This window comes from Syzygium oleosum, unplaced genomic scaffold (genome assembly GCF_021117445.2).
Source record: "Syzygium oleosum isolate NSW1041296 unplaced genomic scaffold, Sole_v2.1 Sole_v2.15, whole genome shotgun sequence".
NCBI classification, from domain to species: domain Eukaryota; kingdom Viridiplantae; phylum Streptophyta; class Magnoliopsida; order Myrtales; family Myrtaceae; genus Syzygium; species Syzygium oleosum.
In genome coordinates, this window is record NW_026607499.1 from 7,713,751 (window position 1) to 7,729,270 (window position 15,520).

The 15,520-nt window shown below is 39.7% G+C and overlaps 1 protein-coding gene across 2 annotated transcripts; it reads right to left on the reverse strand.

Moving 5' to 3' along the window:
- Window positions 1-5,387: 5,387 nt before the first annotated feature.
- Window positions 5,388-10,290, reverse strand: LOC115675440 (beta-1,6-galactosyltransferase GALT31A). Of its 2 annotated transcripts, none has more exons than XM_030598093.2 (11): window positions 9,968-10,290; window positions 8,087-8,183; window positions 7,938-7,999; window positions 7,623-7,834; window positions 7,447-7,510; window positions 7,289-7,361; window positions 6,790-6,910; window positions 6,609-6,696; window positions 6,403-6,528; window positions 6,206-6,315; window positions 5,388-5,774 (listed from the first exon to the last, which is right to left on the reverse strand). In XM_030598093.2, exons 1-11 carry the CDS (start codon window positions 10,069-10,071, stop codon window positions 5,626-5,628), a joined length of 1,206 nt encoding a protein of 401 aa, XP_030453953.1. In that variant the 5' UTR covers window positions 10,072-10,290; the 3' UTR covers window positions 5,388-5,625. The 2 variants fall into 2 exon arrangements, with proteins under 2 accessions (XP_030453953.1, XP_056174150.1); XM_056318175.1 differs by lacking the exon at window positions 9,968-10,290 and adding an exon at window positions 9,523-9,607.
- Between the last annotated feature and the right edge of the window lie 5,230 nt (window positions 10,291-15,520).

Consider the following 15,520-nt stretch of genomic DNA (forward strand, 5'->3'; position numbering starts at 1 on the left):
GTTTTGGGAGGTAGGCTTATAAAGCTCGTGTGGGTCGTCATCACCATCTTCATCCTCATCATCTTCGCCCCCCATTAAATGTTAAGCTCCGCGGTTGTCCCGACGCGGTCTCCTGTTTCACGTTTGCTGACTCGGCTCTGCCATCTTCGCACCAGATTTGCCTCGTCCTAATCGCCTGATCTAAACCCAAAATAAGTCGGGGCGAAAAAAAGAAAAAGGGAATGTCGAAATTCGTTAGTCTCGCGACTCGAATAGCCGTGTTAAGCGAGGCGACACGAAACTCGTTGTCCCGAATTTGGTGGGGGTGATTATCGCGATTTAAATCTGCATAACCAATTTAGCTGTTAACATGTCGGATGCGTCGTCTAGTCAAAATGGAGTAAATTGACGTGTCGACTTTCTCCCTTAAATAAAGAGGTCCTTGCTCCTTAAGAAAGCTTGCCAAAGTGGAAATTTTGGCACCGACAAGGGTGAGGAAAGCGCTACAATGTGAAACTTTACCAAAGACTTATTATTATATTCCTTCCATCTCAGCATTAGTACCAAACCCTACTAGAGGAGAAAATGATGGAGTACAGCTTCTTGACTTCGATCCCTTGAAATTATCATTGGTGTACCAACAACCCAGGTTGAAAATTCAATTTCTAGGACTCGATCCAAATTCCAACTCACTAAATGTAAAGAAGCTAGGTCTTAGTAAAGAACGGTGCAGGCGAGGTTCACGTGTCCATTCACTATGGCATGTCGCAATCCAATCCCTAATCTTACTCTTATTATATGAAAAATTATTGTGTAGGAGGTTCAGAAGCATAAAAGCACTTTTCCCCCCGAGCTGCCGTGGTCGCGTCGTTCTTCCCGGAGAAAATCATGCGATAGTGGCTTTTATTACAAAGAGGTGTTCGATTAGGACATGCAACCGTGCATCTGAAGTTTCGGGATAAAACGGTTAGGTAATTCGAAACTAGCACGGCATTCAAACTTCTCCTATGGTCTCGTCCATAGATCAATCTTTCTTTATGCATTAACGGTCCAAATCGCTCTCTCACCTTATAATTATCAAGTTTGCACGCTCGAAACTCTCTATCGCATCCAATAATATGAGTATTTACTTGAAAAGGAATGTTAAGATACACCGTATCATCTTTTAGTTAAGTAAAAAACTTTGAGATAAACAGTTACGTGCTTAATTTGATAGGGATGCGACGAATCAACATTCACATTTGGGCAAGAATGCTGAATTTTCGGTGAGGATCATATCATGCGTAATTACTTTCTGTGTGATTGTGTCCGACTTCCGGGTATCACCTTGCGTACCATGCGACATTAAATGTGTTTTGTGCGCAAAGTCATCCAAAATTTCTTGCGCTTTCGTCAATTTTCTACGTCCCATGCATTCCCACTTCCAAGTTTCTCTTCTTGTTACGAATTATTTAATATGCTTTGAATTATAATGTAATGAATGACAAAAGAGGGGTCAATGGTTTGAACCTCAATTTCTATGGTTTAAAACCTTAATCCTTTATTTGATTGTTTTACGAGGGAAAGCGCAATAGAAATCTGATATTGCAACATAAGGAGATCCAAAAAAGGAGTCCAACATTTGAGCTCATGACAAGTCTAGCTGGGCTTACCTTTGCTCAAAAACTTTAAGTTTTGGCATCAATTTCTCATTTATAAATCCAGACACCCAACGTAAAATTTTCGTTGTTCCACTCCTAACACGTGCACTCAACATTCCCCCATATGTGAGCCCATCGCATTAGGTCGGCTCTTAATCTTAAAGGATTCTCTTTTTGTTTACATGCCGGGGCAGGATCATGGAGACCTGCTTTACCTAGAGGTCCATCAAGAGCCATACAAGCCCCATAAACCAGTTCAGTCCAGACCTTTTGATCTTTATAAGTGGCCTTGACCTAAAACGGCTCACTTATAATTGGTGGGATTTGAACATTTCACCTCTGATTTCTGACCTGAAAATTTCTCAATAACCAACCGACTGTGCCTACTTTGGGAACTTGAAGGTATTCTTTTTCACACCTACGAATCACCACTTGAATTTCCAATTATCACCGACCAGTGCAACACATGCCTTCATCGGTGGTCTCTGTTCTAAACCAAAATAGAATGCCTCACAGAGCAACCGCAATCTTTCTCGAGATTTCCTCAATGAAAGTATCCAGACAATCTACCCTTCTGCACAAAAGATGGACCCCGTGCGCGCGACCTCTAGACAATATCTCCGTAAGGAATCTCACGGATTGTCACGCTCCGTGACGCTTCATTACCAAAACTAAAAGACTTTCGCTGCAGCTTCTCGAACACGTGGTTCACGCAGGGTCGTCTCGTTCTTCGTTTTTCGCAAACACATCTCGTTTTCCTTAGAACTCAAATAGCTACATTTTGGACTCAACCGGACTAGAAGAAAGAGAGTAGTCTCTTTCAACTGCTGTTTTTCACGGGTATCGTCTCGATTGCGCGGTGAATTTAGATGGTGAAAGTCCAGCGACTGGTGCATAAACACAGGGAAAAACAGCAGCACAGCCACACGTTCTACCAACATGAGAATAGCAAAGCGCATGAACCGGTCACTACTTTTTGCTGTATCATATGCAGAAACCGACCACTGCTGAGATTAAGTTAAATGAACATGTGAAAATGCTGCATCTGATTAAGTTAAAGAACATGTGAAAGTGCTGCATTTTCTTAAACATGCATTGTGGTGAGTGGACTGTGCACTTTCTCGAGTGAGTGAAAATAGAGTTTCGAGTGCTCCCCTTTTGACCTCCATGAAGAGACCCAACACTTCGTCGCTTTGCTCGTGCATTTCATGTTCTTTATTTGTTTTCAAAGGCTTCGAGTGGCCACGGTTATATGCTCGGGACCCATTGGAATGGACGGAGGGGAAAACGTACGTCTTTCGAAAAATCGACAATTTAAAAACTAATTCTTCTTTTAGGAAAAAATGTTTATTTGTGTCGTGTAGTAAGCTGAGCTGACGGAAAATATTTTCATCATCAATGGACGATGGATTTTTTTTGTCAATTCGTTTTTGCAATCGATGCGAGCGGTCAGCCGTAGAGAAGTGTTCTCCAAACTGTTGATTTTTCACTAAACATGCACACTTCAATTTACAAACGCCATAACATGAAGTTCAAGGATTGACCAGAAGTTATTCTGTTCTGTTCCTTCACAGAGAATGATTACGAATTTCAGGAAACTACCACGAGTTCCCTCTCCTTCTTTTTTCCTTTTATCTATTTACTTTTATTATTTTTGGTTGGGTTGACAAAGAAATCGATAGGTCAGCAACGTTATGGGAACTGACATATAGAGCACCAGAGCAAGAAAGGCACGCCCATAACCTCTGGTGGAGGAGCACCTGTCCACAACCACAAGTACCCAGATTGATGCTCTGAGCATGGACAGTCTGCAGAGAAATGAGTAGCTGCCGTGAACGAGTGAAGCACGCTTTGCCTGGTTGATAAAGGAAGGGCACTTTGTAGTTGCAGCCGTATCATAGCAGGAAGGGACTAAGTCCATCATTCACTCATCACCATTTCCACTCCCTCAGTGGCACTGCCATGAGCTGTTACCAAGATCCTGGCCCCAGCCTGTTGGGGCAAACGCAGAGTTCTAAGTTGAGACGGGGTACCAATTAAGAAATCTAGCTAAACCTCGACTTGGAGGAGAGAATAAATACTGATTTCGGAAAAAAAATATCCAAGAAGTTCTAAACTTATTATATAACAGTCAGTTCGTTAATGAACTTTTCAATTTGGCCAATTCTAGTCCTAAACCTTTTGGTGGTTTTCCAATTGCTGATGTGGCGGTCCAGTCAGCCCCGGCCGTCCACATGGCACGGTCGATGAAGACCTAGATGATTTTTGTAATTTTTTTAAAATTTTTCTATAATTTTTCCCTTTTCTTTTTTTTTTTTCTCTTCTTTTTTCCTTTCCTTTTCATTTTTGCCAGGTAGATGAAGACCTAGATGACGTTGGAGGTGAGGGCATCGCTGCCCTCCCTGGTAGTCGGCCATGGGAGAAAAGGAAAAGAAAAGGAAAAAAATATAAAATTTTTTTTTGCAAAAATCGTGTAGAGGACAGCCAGTGTCTACATTAGTAATTTGCGGCCAAATTTCGTGGAATGACTTCAATGGAAAATCATCAAAAGATTTAAGACTAAATTGGTCAAATTAAAAAGTTCGGCACTCATTTGGCCACTGTACAATAAATTATGACATTTTGGACAATTATCCCTACTAATTCTTTTACATGGAATTGCAAAGAATATAACATGCGATTAATGAAAATTACATTGAGCCCTACTGGCCGAGGGCGACAACCGATGCCATTGCCAACGGCCCAACGTAGTACTCATTTGCCGGTAGTGAAACATTCAAAGATTATCGTCCGGTGTGTCTGAACCGTTTCATTCGAGCTTCAATCATCTTACACTCTCAATTTAGACCGAAGAAATTGTTCTTCTAGCACTTAATTTGTGTATCTACTCCGTCCACATATCGACATAGCCTAGTTCTCCTCCACACATTAATTTTCTAAATTCCCAATTGTTCTCTGTCACATAGAATGTAAACTAACTAATCAACTAACCAAGTCTCCTTTGTGGACTGGTGGTGAAGATGTTTCTCAAGAAAAAACGAAACAAGAATGTATACCAAAGAGCTTGTTGACCTTTCAGAAACGTAGGATGTGTGAAATTATTGACCATTTCTCCCCGCTCAAGTATGAATTCTTGACTCCGACCAAAAAAAAAATGTATGAATTCTTGACCATATATGAATGGAGAAGAGAAAGTCCAAAGGTTAGGTATCAAGATTCTTGGCCAAATCTTTGGATACAGACCAATTTCCTTGCAACTTTTAAAGGACACTTTATGATATTTTTGTTGCCACGAAAAATGAATAATTTAAAAAATATTTTCAAAAACTATCGTTTGTATCATTTACAAAAAAAAAAATAAAAAATATATTTATTGTCCACGAAAATATTTAAACATAACTTAACTCTGTTTTGCCAATACTCTGTATCGTCGCCAGCATGTACCCACCAATGGCGCAATTGTATGACGACAGAAAAGGCCACTACCATAACTTCAATAATGACATCAATAAGGCCAGTAAATAAATAATGAGAGCTATCATCATCTCCTATCAACATCAATGGATTTAACAATGCACAATGAACAAATTAGATATCATCAAATTCACATCCTTGAACTTATTTTCTCAATTTTTTCTTCTTTGGGCTGTGCATTCTTTGACTTGATAACAACGCATTACCGTACAACATGGCCACAATGCACTTTCTTTAAGGCTTGTCATACATGATTGCAGAAGCAGGAACAAAAGAAAGAAGAAAGGAAACCCATTTATGTCTATCAAACAGGAGCTTGGAACTTTCTGATTCAGACTTTCCATCCTTTTTTCCCCTCTAGCCCTTGAGGTTCTTTCTATGTGCAACAATTTAATTTAATGATATTGCCAAACCGGCCCGAGGCATGCAAAAATCGGGGCAGATGGCATCGTTTTGAACCTGCTAATTTTCGTCGGCCAAAGCACGAATATATTACAAAAAGCGAACGGAGAGAAGATAAAGGAAGGGGATACTAGAAACTAGTGTGCCAGATAGCTCCGTCGCCTTCGCCGCATCGTTGATGCACCTCTTGCATTCTCTCCACAGATTTGCAGATGCCGCTGCAACTCCAGTCGAACGAAGCCGCGCACGGGTTTCCCGCTTGAGCCTTCCACTCACAATCTATACAGACAACAAAATTATTGAAAAGCTTGAGGCCGGAAAAAACAAAAAAAGATCTAAGAATGAGAAATTTCTACCTCAATAGGAGATATATTGACCAATGAATATAGACATAGATATATATACAGACAAAGGGAAGTTGCCTTCTTTGTTCTTCCCGTGACAAAGCCAAGCACACATTTCATAATGGCAAAGCAACCGCAAGAGCGCGGGTGATGCTCTTACATGTTCCAGTATCTAGACAATTATTGTTGCTTATAAAAGGAAATATGAAAATATGAGTCTGAGAAACTACCTCGTGAACCTACAACAAGGTTCAGACTTTGTTATCTATGTTCTATTTAACCGGCATGGCAAGCCGTAACAATCAATTGTTGGGACAATCAAATCTTAGTGCAGACACATATAGAAACACAGTTGCCACTACTTACCAAGAGGAGTTCCACAGCAGAGGCTTCGATCATCCACGTGCTCGACATCAAGGCCAATGAACCAAGAGCCCAGAGAGACATCTTCGTTCGCATATAAATGAAGTATGTGTCTAGCGATAGATTAAAATTATAAAAAGTAAGGAATCACAGTTTTCTTGGGTAGACGCATGATAAGGAGGAATCAAAGAGTTGCTTACCTGTTAACTGATATGTAGGTGGCCAAATCCTTGGAGATTGCGTATATTTGTCCGGTTGCATGCCTGAAGTACCTGTTCCCATCCTCACCAAATTTCCAGTGTTCTGGTTCATGGTACTTCACTCCTCTACAAGAAAGAGCTTCCTTAGCAGAATAACAAAATATCGCACATAAACATTCGAGGTTTGCAAAATTTTGAACACTTACTTTTGTGACAGGACGGGTCCGGACTTCATACAACCAACATAAACACGAGCTTTTGACCTATGGCGGGCCAATGTAGAACCAACCATACCTGCAAGAATACATATTCTGTTCATCTCCTTGTAAGGACAAAAAGATAAGACACAGCGTTCGAAAACCTTAGGCTAGAATCTTGATGTAGTACCAAGATTTACGTGTATGTCATCGTCCACTTTCACATAGAAGTCAGCATCCCATTTAGCGACAGCTGTCGAAAAGTATATTTGTGTCTTTGAGGACAACTCATGATAACCTTCCACATGGTTCTGCAACATAATCAGCGAAGGTATGGCATGAGCTTCATATGCTATTGGATTTTCAGCTAAACAGCTTCAGATGTGACTTAGACCCTGAAAAGGTCGCATGACTATTGCAAGTAGGCACCAATTTCTTACAAACATGAAACTTTCCTGGAAGAAAATCCATCCACGGACAACTAACGGAACTCTCAGAATCATTATAAGGAGGAATACTCTTTACTTTGGAATCTTCGTGGCATTTCCACTTAAGCTCTAGCATGTCTTTCGCTGGACCGATTCTAACAATCTCATATTTATGGAGACAAAGCATTCAACGTAAATCCTCCTCTGTGAGTATTTCCTTATCATAGGCAATTGTGATTGTAACATGTGAGAGTAACCTACCAATCTTAAGAAATCTTTATGAAGTGCATCTTCAGCGTCTATAGCGCGATCGAGAACACCCCCTGGACTGGCACTGGACACCATAAATACCATTCACAATTAAAAAGCAGCTAAACAAGACAGTACACGACAAGAAATTTTGTCTGTCACCTACCTACCTGTGTCCTATAACAAACCGCATGATAATTCCTTTCTCAAGTTCTAACTTTTTTAATTCCTCTCCTGCAAAGGAGAGTTGAGAACACAATACGCATGAAAAGAGAGCAATTTAAATATGCATTCAAAGACAACAAAGTCTATGCTGGAACTAATTATGCATATTCCACGGACAAACCTCTGGGCATCCAAGTGTCTCGGATTGAGTCCCTTCGCTTTCTGCTACTGAATGCTGTAATTATTCCCATGACAAAGAAAAACTTGCGACGGTCTTTCAACTGTTCAGGCCCTGACTCGGTATTAACTTGCAATCCTTCCTCGCTGTCCGCCTTGGCAGCTCTCGCTGCGGCTAGCTGCATTTCTAAAGAGGAGATGGTCTTGTCTAATGTCCTGTGACATTTGAAACATGTATTTGCTATGAGAGGATCTTAAAACTCCATCAACAAATCAAATTGAAGCCTACAACATAAGAGGATGAGAGCAGAAAGAGTACATGATTACATCATGTGTTTGTGAAACTTGAGAAAAGATGTCCCCTGCCTCGACTGAAGCCTCCTGTTATAGAAAACAAGTGTCATTTGCAAATCCTGCTAAGATAAAAAAAAAAAAGGGACTCTTAACAATTTTGATCTCCCAGTTTACCTTTGTGTCACAGTTGACCATTTGATGAAGTGTAGTTGATTGATGTGCCAGCGTGGGTTCCTCGTCTCTCTCGGCTAGCTCAGGAATTGACCAAAGTCTAAAAATCATCGAAGAGCAGGTGATTAATGCTCATGAAACAAACACTACCCAAGGGTACTCAGTACTTTAAACCAGCATAAAATCAACTTATCTAAAGAAAGAAATGTTGCACACGAATACGCAGATCATTAATGTTTCTATATAGAAATCATGAAAATCAAAATCCCGCTACAAACCGGTAGGTATTGATAAACCAAAAAACTGCTTATAGAAGATATAAGCGCATGATCAAATTTGGCAGATGACCAATATATCCAATGCGGTGAACTCAAGAATCTGAAGATTACTGCAGCCAAATGATGCCAGAAAATGAGATGCCATGTTAATGTCAGTTACATAGAAAAGGAACATTTATATACAGATTATCAACAACATGGTTCACATTCAGATTCCAGCATTTGATGCATGTCCCTAGAACACTTAATTGCATCATTTGCCATCAATATGTGCTTCTTTATGCGATCTCAGCAGGGATCTTCTAGACTACGTTTCACACTTTATAGTGCAGAGTCTTGTCATAAAGGTAACAACTTTGAAAATCAATGTCTGGGTATTACTAAAGTTGTGCACCTGATCACAAATTACTTGAACTCTATAAGCCATCTATTTTCATGAATGTCGTAGAGGCTTAGCGAGTCCTAATTTAATAGCCACTCATCACATGCTACAAGATCCAACTTTGAACTTGCTCTATGATCACCAAGATTGGACTTGCCTACTGCTGCTCAACCTCAAATCATGATAAGTAGATATTCTACAGACCCCCATTTCCAGAGACGTCATCCTAATTAACCTTCAGAAGATATCTTGTTTGATCTCAAAACAGAGAACCTCAAGACTAGTTCTAATTCTAAGTTGAACTAAATGATAATCTCGTGCCACTAACTAAATAAATTTTGAGTCCATTAAGCTAAAATGTAACAGTATAGGCCTACTGCCCACCCTTGCTACAAAGAGACAAAGAAATTTTAGTTCATCAATGTCACAATTCCACGAACTCAAAGATCAAATGCCAGAGTATAACTTATTTGGCAGCCATTTTTATGCACTGAAAAATTGATTCGCTAAAATAGCAGCCTATGACAACTCTTCTTTCTAATTTCCCGGTGGCTGAACCTAGCTTATCACATTAAACTCTACACTAACTCTTTCTCCAACATGGGTAAATGAGAACTCATTTGAATCAGAGTTTGATACGCTTTGTTTCCGATAGAAACTTACTGAACCAACAAAAGATGCTTTTCAGAAAGCTGCAAGGTTTCTCTAACCCCAAAATGAAGTTTCTCATACACGCTATATGACCAAGTCTCTCGATGTCGTCAAAAGGATAACTTTACCGGTCAATGCATGTGAAGCATGCGAAAGTTTCGCCAAGAAAACAAGTTTCTCCAAATTTGGACATATGACTTAACACAGATGGTCATACTCTCAACCAAAATCTCTGCATTAAGCAAGACATGCAACCTGATGTTGAGATCACCAAGACGCACTAAATGCCGACTCAATAAATCATCAAAAGAGAGCAAAATTTTCAACCAGATTAACAAAATTCTCGCTCTTGAGGGCAGATTCAGCTCATTGGCACACCTTGAATCTGGAAAGCGCACTCTAAGAGCCAAATCTGTTCATCCAGCTTGCCGAAAAGCTGAAATTCTTTACCCAAATTTTGGCTAAAAAAAAGGCACATTTCAAACCCCATCACAAAATCGAAAAGCTGATCATTCATTCAACACCAGATCCCACACACGGAGAGAGAGAAAGAGACAGAGAGAGAGAGAGAACCTGTTCACGACAAGAACACCCAAGAAGAAGCTGGCAATGCAGAAGAGAGAGACCCATCTGGTGGAAACTCCGTTGCCGGACTTTTGAGGTCTGCTAAGACCCATGACAAATCTCTTTCCCCACCAGAAGAGCTTCAGCTATAAGGAAGCTTCCCCCTCTTCTTGTTTTTCTTATGTTATATATGTTGCACTCTCTTTCTGCGGGTGGTGGAGGAGAGGTGGCGTTCCCAACGTTACAAAGACAGAACAAGAACAAGAAGTGACCCCATCTCAGAGAGAGAGAGAGAGAGAGAGAGAGAGAGAGAGAGAGGCAAAAACACACTAGGCAACTCCAACACCAACACCCACAACAACAGCAATGAACAAAGATTTGATGCTTGTCCTAAACATGGAAATGAGGATGGAGTGAACCAAAAAGAAATTGTGGATTTGTGCTTCCTCACAGACCCAAACAAATTCACTGGAGAATTGATGGGATGCTTGTATTTTTTGTACAGGGGTTGGGTGGCTCTGTACTACAACCGACGAAATGAAAAGATTAAAAAAATTGGAGCGGCAAAGGTCAGGACAACTCTTTCTTCACTTTCCCAAAACGCCCCCTTCGTCTTCAACCCAAATGACCCGCGTCTGCTCCTCTCTCTCTGCTTCTTCCTTTTACTAGTTAATTGATAAAATAAAACAACATTTTTATAGTTTTAGGAATTTGACATTAGAATGGAAGATATTTGGATTCTTTCTTTTTTAACCTTCTGCAATTCCCTTTAGAGCAACAAGAAAACTTATGGCTTGTTTTTTCTTTGTACAAATTATTATACTATACTCCATTTTGACATTTTGAAGACTGCGTAACATTAATCTTATATCCTCATACATTCTACATAATTGGGACTGTCCCTAAATTTTCGTAGGATAAGATGGCGGAGATTGATACAGAATTAGGAGTAAATTGCAAGAAAGCTCACGACCATTTTGGTCAATCGATCTCACGATGATTTGATTGGTAGAATGGCTCCGTGCATGAACTGTTTGCTCTTTTTAAAGTCAAAGGCACTCCTCTCGATTGGAATCTCGAATAGGAAGAAATGGACTCGTCTACTGTTTGTAGGGCTAGGCCAACAATTTACTCTATCAAGAATTCTTTGTTATGTTTTTCACCTGCGAAGTTGGTTTTGGTGTTTCAAATCCATTAACATCTTCAGGAGGAAAATCTCAACCCAGAAAAAAGAAGGCCACCTACTTTCCTGGTTAGCATTCAAGCCTAACATAATCTGACCGCGTATGGTATGGCAAAGTTTGGGTTAAGGCCTAGTAGAAACTAGAAAAGCTGCTCTGATTAAATTTTTTTGGGTGAAAATCAGAATTAAGTTACCATGTTCCATTAATAACTTAAAACATAGCCCCGCCAAGATTTTCTTACCTCCATGACAAATTGGTTTGGTGGGTAGCAAGCACACAGTGTGTTTTCATTCATCCAATATCAAAGTCGATTATAGAGAAAATGACACAAATGACCTATGAACTTTGGTCCAAGCTGTAATGTAGTCCAACTTCCCTGAACTTTAACTCAATATGCAATTCAAGTTCATGGACAATATTAAACATTTTCATACAATCTAGAGGCTAGATTGAACATGTACCAAAAAGTCCAAAGATCACATTGAACGAATTAAAAGTTCAATAATCAGATTGCACGTTGGGTCAAAGTTCAATGACCATTTATGTAATTATCACTTGATTATATTGAGCAAAAGCAAATGTACTTTTTCTTTTCATGTCAAAACTAAAAAATGAAAAAAAAAATTGTATATGTAAATCTGCATGTTTAATATTAAATCTTGCGTTTGATAATTTGGATTAGAAAAAAGTGAAAGTGCACGACCATTAAGATTTAGTTTGAGCAAAAACTAAAAGTAATAAATAATCTAGGCAGTGCCCTCACAAGATCAAGAATTTACCGTTCCGAAATGGTAAAAGCTAAATCTTAGGATTCGTATGACTAGAATAATAAGGTTTTAATAATTATATTTCTGAATGAGGTACTTGTGTACCATTTCCGAAAAGAATGACCGTTGAAGTATGACTTTACTCAACGCGTATTTAATTTTTTTTTCTCTACCATTAGAGATGATCATTGGGTGAGTTTGGTCAGGCTTAAAGGTTTTGCCTAATTTGTTGTTGAGGCCTGCACATCACCAAAAGCTATATGTACAACTTTTTAGACTGAACGAGATACATTACTGAATAGTATGGGCAAACCCTCACCCCCAAATGGTCTTCAAGCTCATATGATTTGAGTGAGCCCTTAGTGCCAAGCTCATGATCATATCCATCTACTATCCTTAAAAAATAGTCCGGATAGCCTTCAAAAAAATATGGTGCATTTGGGCTTATCCTAACCCTACTATGGTAAATACATATAATTTTTGCAAATACAAAGTGAATGCCCTAGAGGTGTCTATAGACCATTTAAGATACGCTATTCTACAATATGACATAACACGAGAACATGAAATAAGCAAGACAGAAATTAGCAAAGTTTGAATTTACATTAACCATGTTTGTGTCAAAAATGTTACTAGCATGTCAAAAAAAGGAGCTCATCGCTGCATTTTGAAACTCTACCTTGTCATTGTCCTCGATCTTAATTAAGACAAATACAAAAGATAAACAACTTTTCCAATCTCATTCCATGTACAGTCGCCAAAATGAGTATTGAGTGTGCGACAGTTCCTCTCCGACCAGAAAGTCTTTGCTTTTCCTCTTTCTTGGGGCAAAAATAAGAAAAACAATATGGTCGGTCGAGATGATGTATGCACGAAATATATGGTGGTTTCGTACAAGATAAACCGTGGATTTGATCAAACACTTGAAGGGATTTGCATTTGAAGATTGCAATGTTATGCCGTCGTGGTTGACCAAATGGATTAGGTATGAACCATCGTAATCTTGAGCCGACGTATTCACCTAGTATTAATAAATTAATGTGGCCAAATCGAGCTGCCCTCATTAAGCATATTCCGAAATTGACCTGAAAATGCGAAGAATCAGTTTTGAATATTCTGATTTTCGGACATGCTTTTTGCATATGTTAATCATCATTCATCAAACAAGGAGAGACGAGAGGAATTTCGAAGAGTTTTAGCGAGAGGGGCGAGACTGAGATTGTTTGTTCATTCGCAATCAGGGTCAAATAATGTTGTGCAAGTAAATGGGACCAAAGGCTACGTTTGTTTGACAGAAAATGAATGATTTGGAAAATATTTTCTTAAGGGGAAAAAAACACTAGAAGTGCCATAACTTTCGTACGGCGTTCACTTTGATGGCAAAGCTTTTCATCGGATTACTTCAGTGCCACTTTTTAAAAAAATGATCACTTAAGTGCCAACTTCAATTTGGGGCGTCGGAAAGCCGACGTGGTAATTTTGTTTATCAATTTTTCCGAATCACATGGCTCGCTGGCATGCCCAATCAGCATTAACATACCCAAACGACGTCGTTTACATGTTTGCCCTTAATATCAACCCTAAATTGGCGGCCAAGGCTTGAGCACTTAAGCGACGGCGTCCGAAAATAGGGGCGAACAGAGGTCGGCTCGGCGTGGTTATGGGCGCGGCGGAAAGTAGTGGCGGTGGCGGTTTTCTGGCGACTTGAGGACAACGAAGAAGACTCAAGATGAAGAGAACTTTGAACCGAGAGAGTTTTGCTCCTTGTCCTAGTCTCTGTCGCTGCAGTCTGTTTTCGGTTTAATCAACTTGGTATGGGTTTTGTGGACTTGCTTTGGTTGTTGGACAATACGAGGGTGGGGAGTGTGGTTGGTTTGGCTTTCTTTTTGGGTACAATAATTTGGTCATTGTCTTCTTCTTACTTCTCAAGCCGAAGAGCAATCTTCTTCTAATAGTACCCGCAATTTTGCTCTGAATTTGAGGCTATAAACAAGCACTCGCACAGGGGAAAACAAAGAAACCCATTAAAACAATAGCAACACAAGAGAAGAACAAGAGCGGCCCTTTTGCAATTGAAGCTCTTCCTTTCGAGTTTCGACCCTTTCGTGGAGTTTCTGGGTTTCAGAATTGCCATTGGTAGCTCTAGAATTTGCAAATTATCAATCTGAAAACCCTAATTCGCCACGACCCTTTAGCAAGAATAAGTTTTATAGACGTGGCGTTGTTTTGTCAATAAAGGGGTCACGTCGGACTTTGTTTTTTTATTATTAGAAAGCCACGTAGGCATCACGTAGGATTTTTTGCTGAAATTTGTTGTCGGAGGCATTTAAGTAATCGTTTTTCTCCGATGTGGCATTGAAATAATCCAATAAAAATTTTACGCACTAAAGTAATCACTATACGAAAGTTATGACACTTCTAGTGTCATTTTCCCTTTTTCTGAAGAAAAGATCGCTGATAACGATTTAAATAATTAGTTAATAAAAAATACTTTCATTGCCAACATCAATTTATATCTAAACATTTTCGTGAATGATGAAAATATGTTTCGTTCATTTAATTTTGTAAGCGATACAAGCGATTGTTTGTAGGGAAAAGATTTTGCAAATCATTCGTTTTACACGAAACAAACTGAGCCAGGGTCCTCAAATGTATCCAGCGTGATCGATCTCACCGTTGCTCGTGGAAGTTGGAGTAGCTCCGGGTGATGTTCGTATGGCAATGTCACACTCAAACTCGTTTCAAATCCTTCTTCATTGCTTGGGACATGTCACGGGTCCCCACTTTGATGGCCCCATCTTCATAGGCCAAATTTCAAATGCAAATGCCCCCAAGGATGAGCCGTCGCTTTTATACGAGGCTGGTTAATTTATGAGGCTGAAAAGAACTCGAGATACGATTTGATTGGGGGTAAACCGTCACGTGGTGCGGTGCACTAGGACTTCTAGCATTGAGCCGTGCAGGATCGGCTTCTCACTCCAATCACTCCATCCTCATTCCTCACCCAATTTTCCCTTGTTTTTGGTTCGTCAATTTCTTAATCTATCAAGCACATTATATGATATCGAAAGGGCTCAAACTCGTAGTTTGATAAAAGGGTTAAGAGAGAAGATAAAAGGATTCTGAAAATACAAAGGAAGTGCTCTGACACACGAGTTTGATAGGAGGGATTAAGTGAGGAGAAGAGAAACGATTCTAACAACACAATCTTGCTTGAATTGTCACTACAAGAATGGATGATGGGTCGGGGGAGTCAAAGTCAAGATCCCTGCAAAACACCATCTTTCACGGTCACATTACCCGTGACCGGCAACGTGGACCATCCCTCTAATCTTGATTGGATGTAAGTTAATGGTTATGGTCCACATGCAAATTTGACTAAAATCTTGATACCTGTGATTTCCATACTTGTAGCCCATCAATTAGAGATGGCATTGCCAAAAATTTCTTCCAATTAAAAATGGAGACGAACATGGTCCGTTAATACTACATATTTGTCAAAAAATCGGGCCATTTCTTTTCTGTTTCATGGAGACCAAAGGTATGCACACAAATAACAGGTAAAGCCACGGGCAAATACAACAATGCAAGTGACATTGAAGTTATATAGA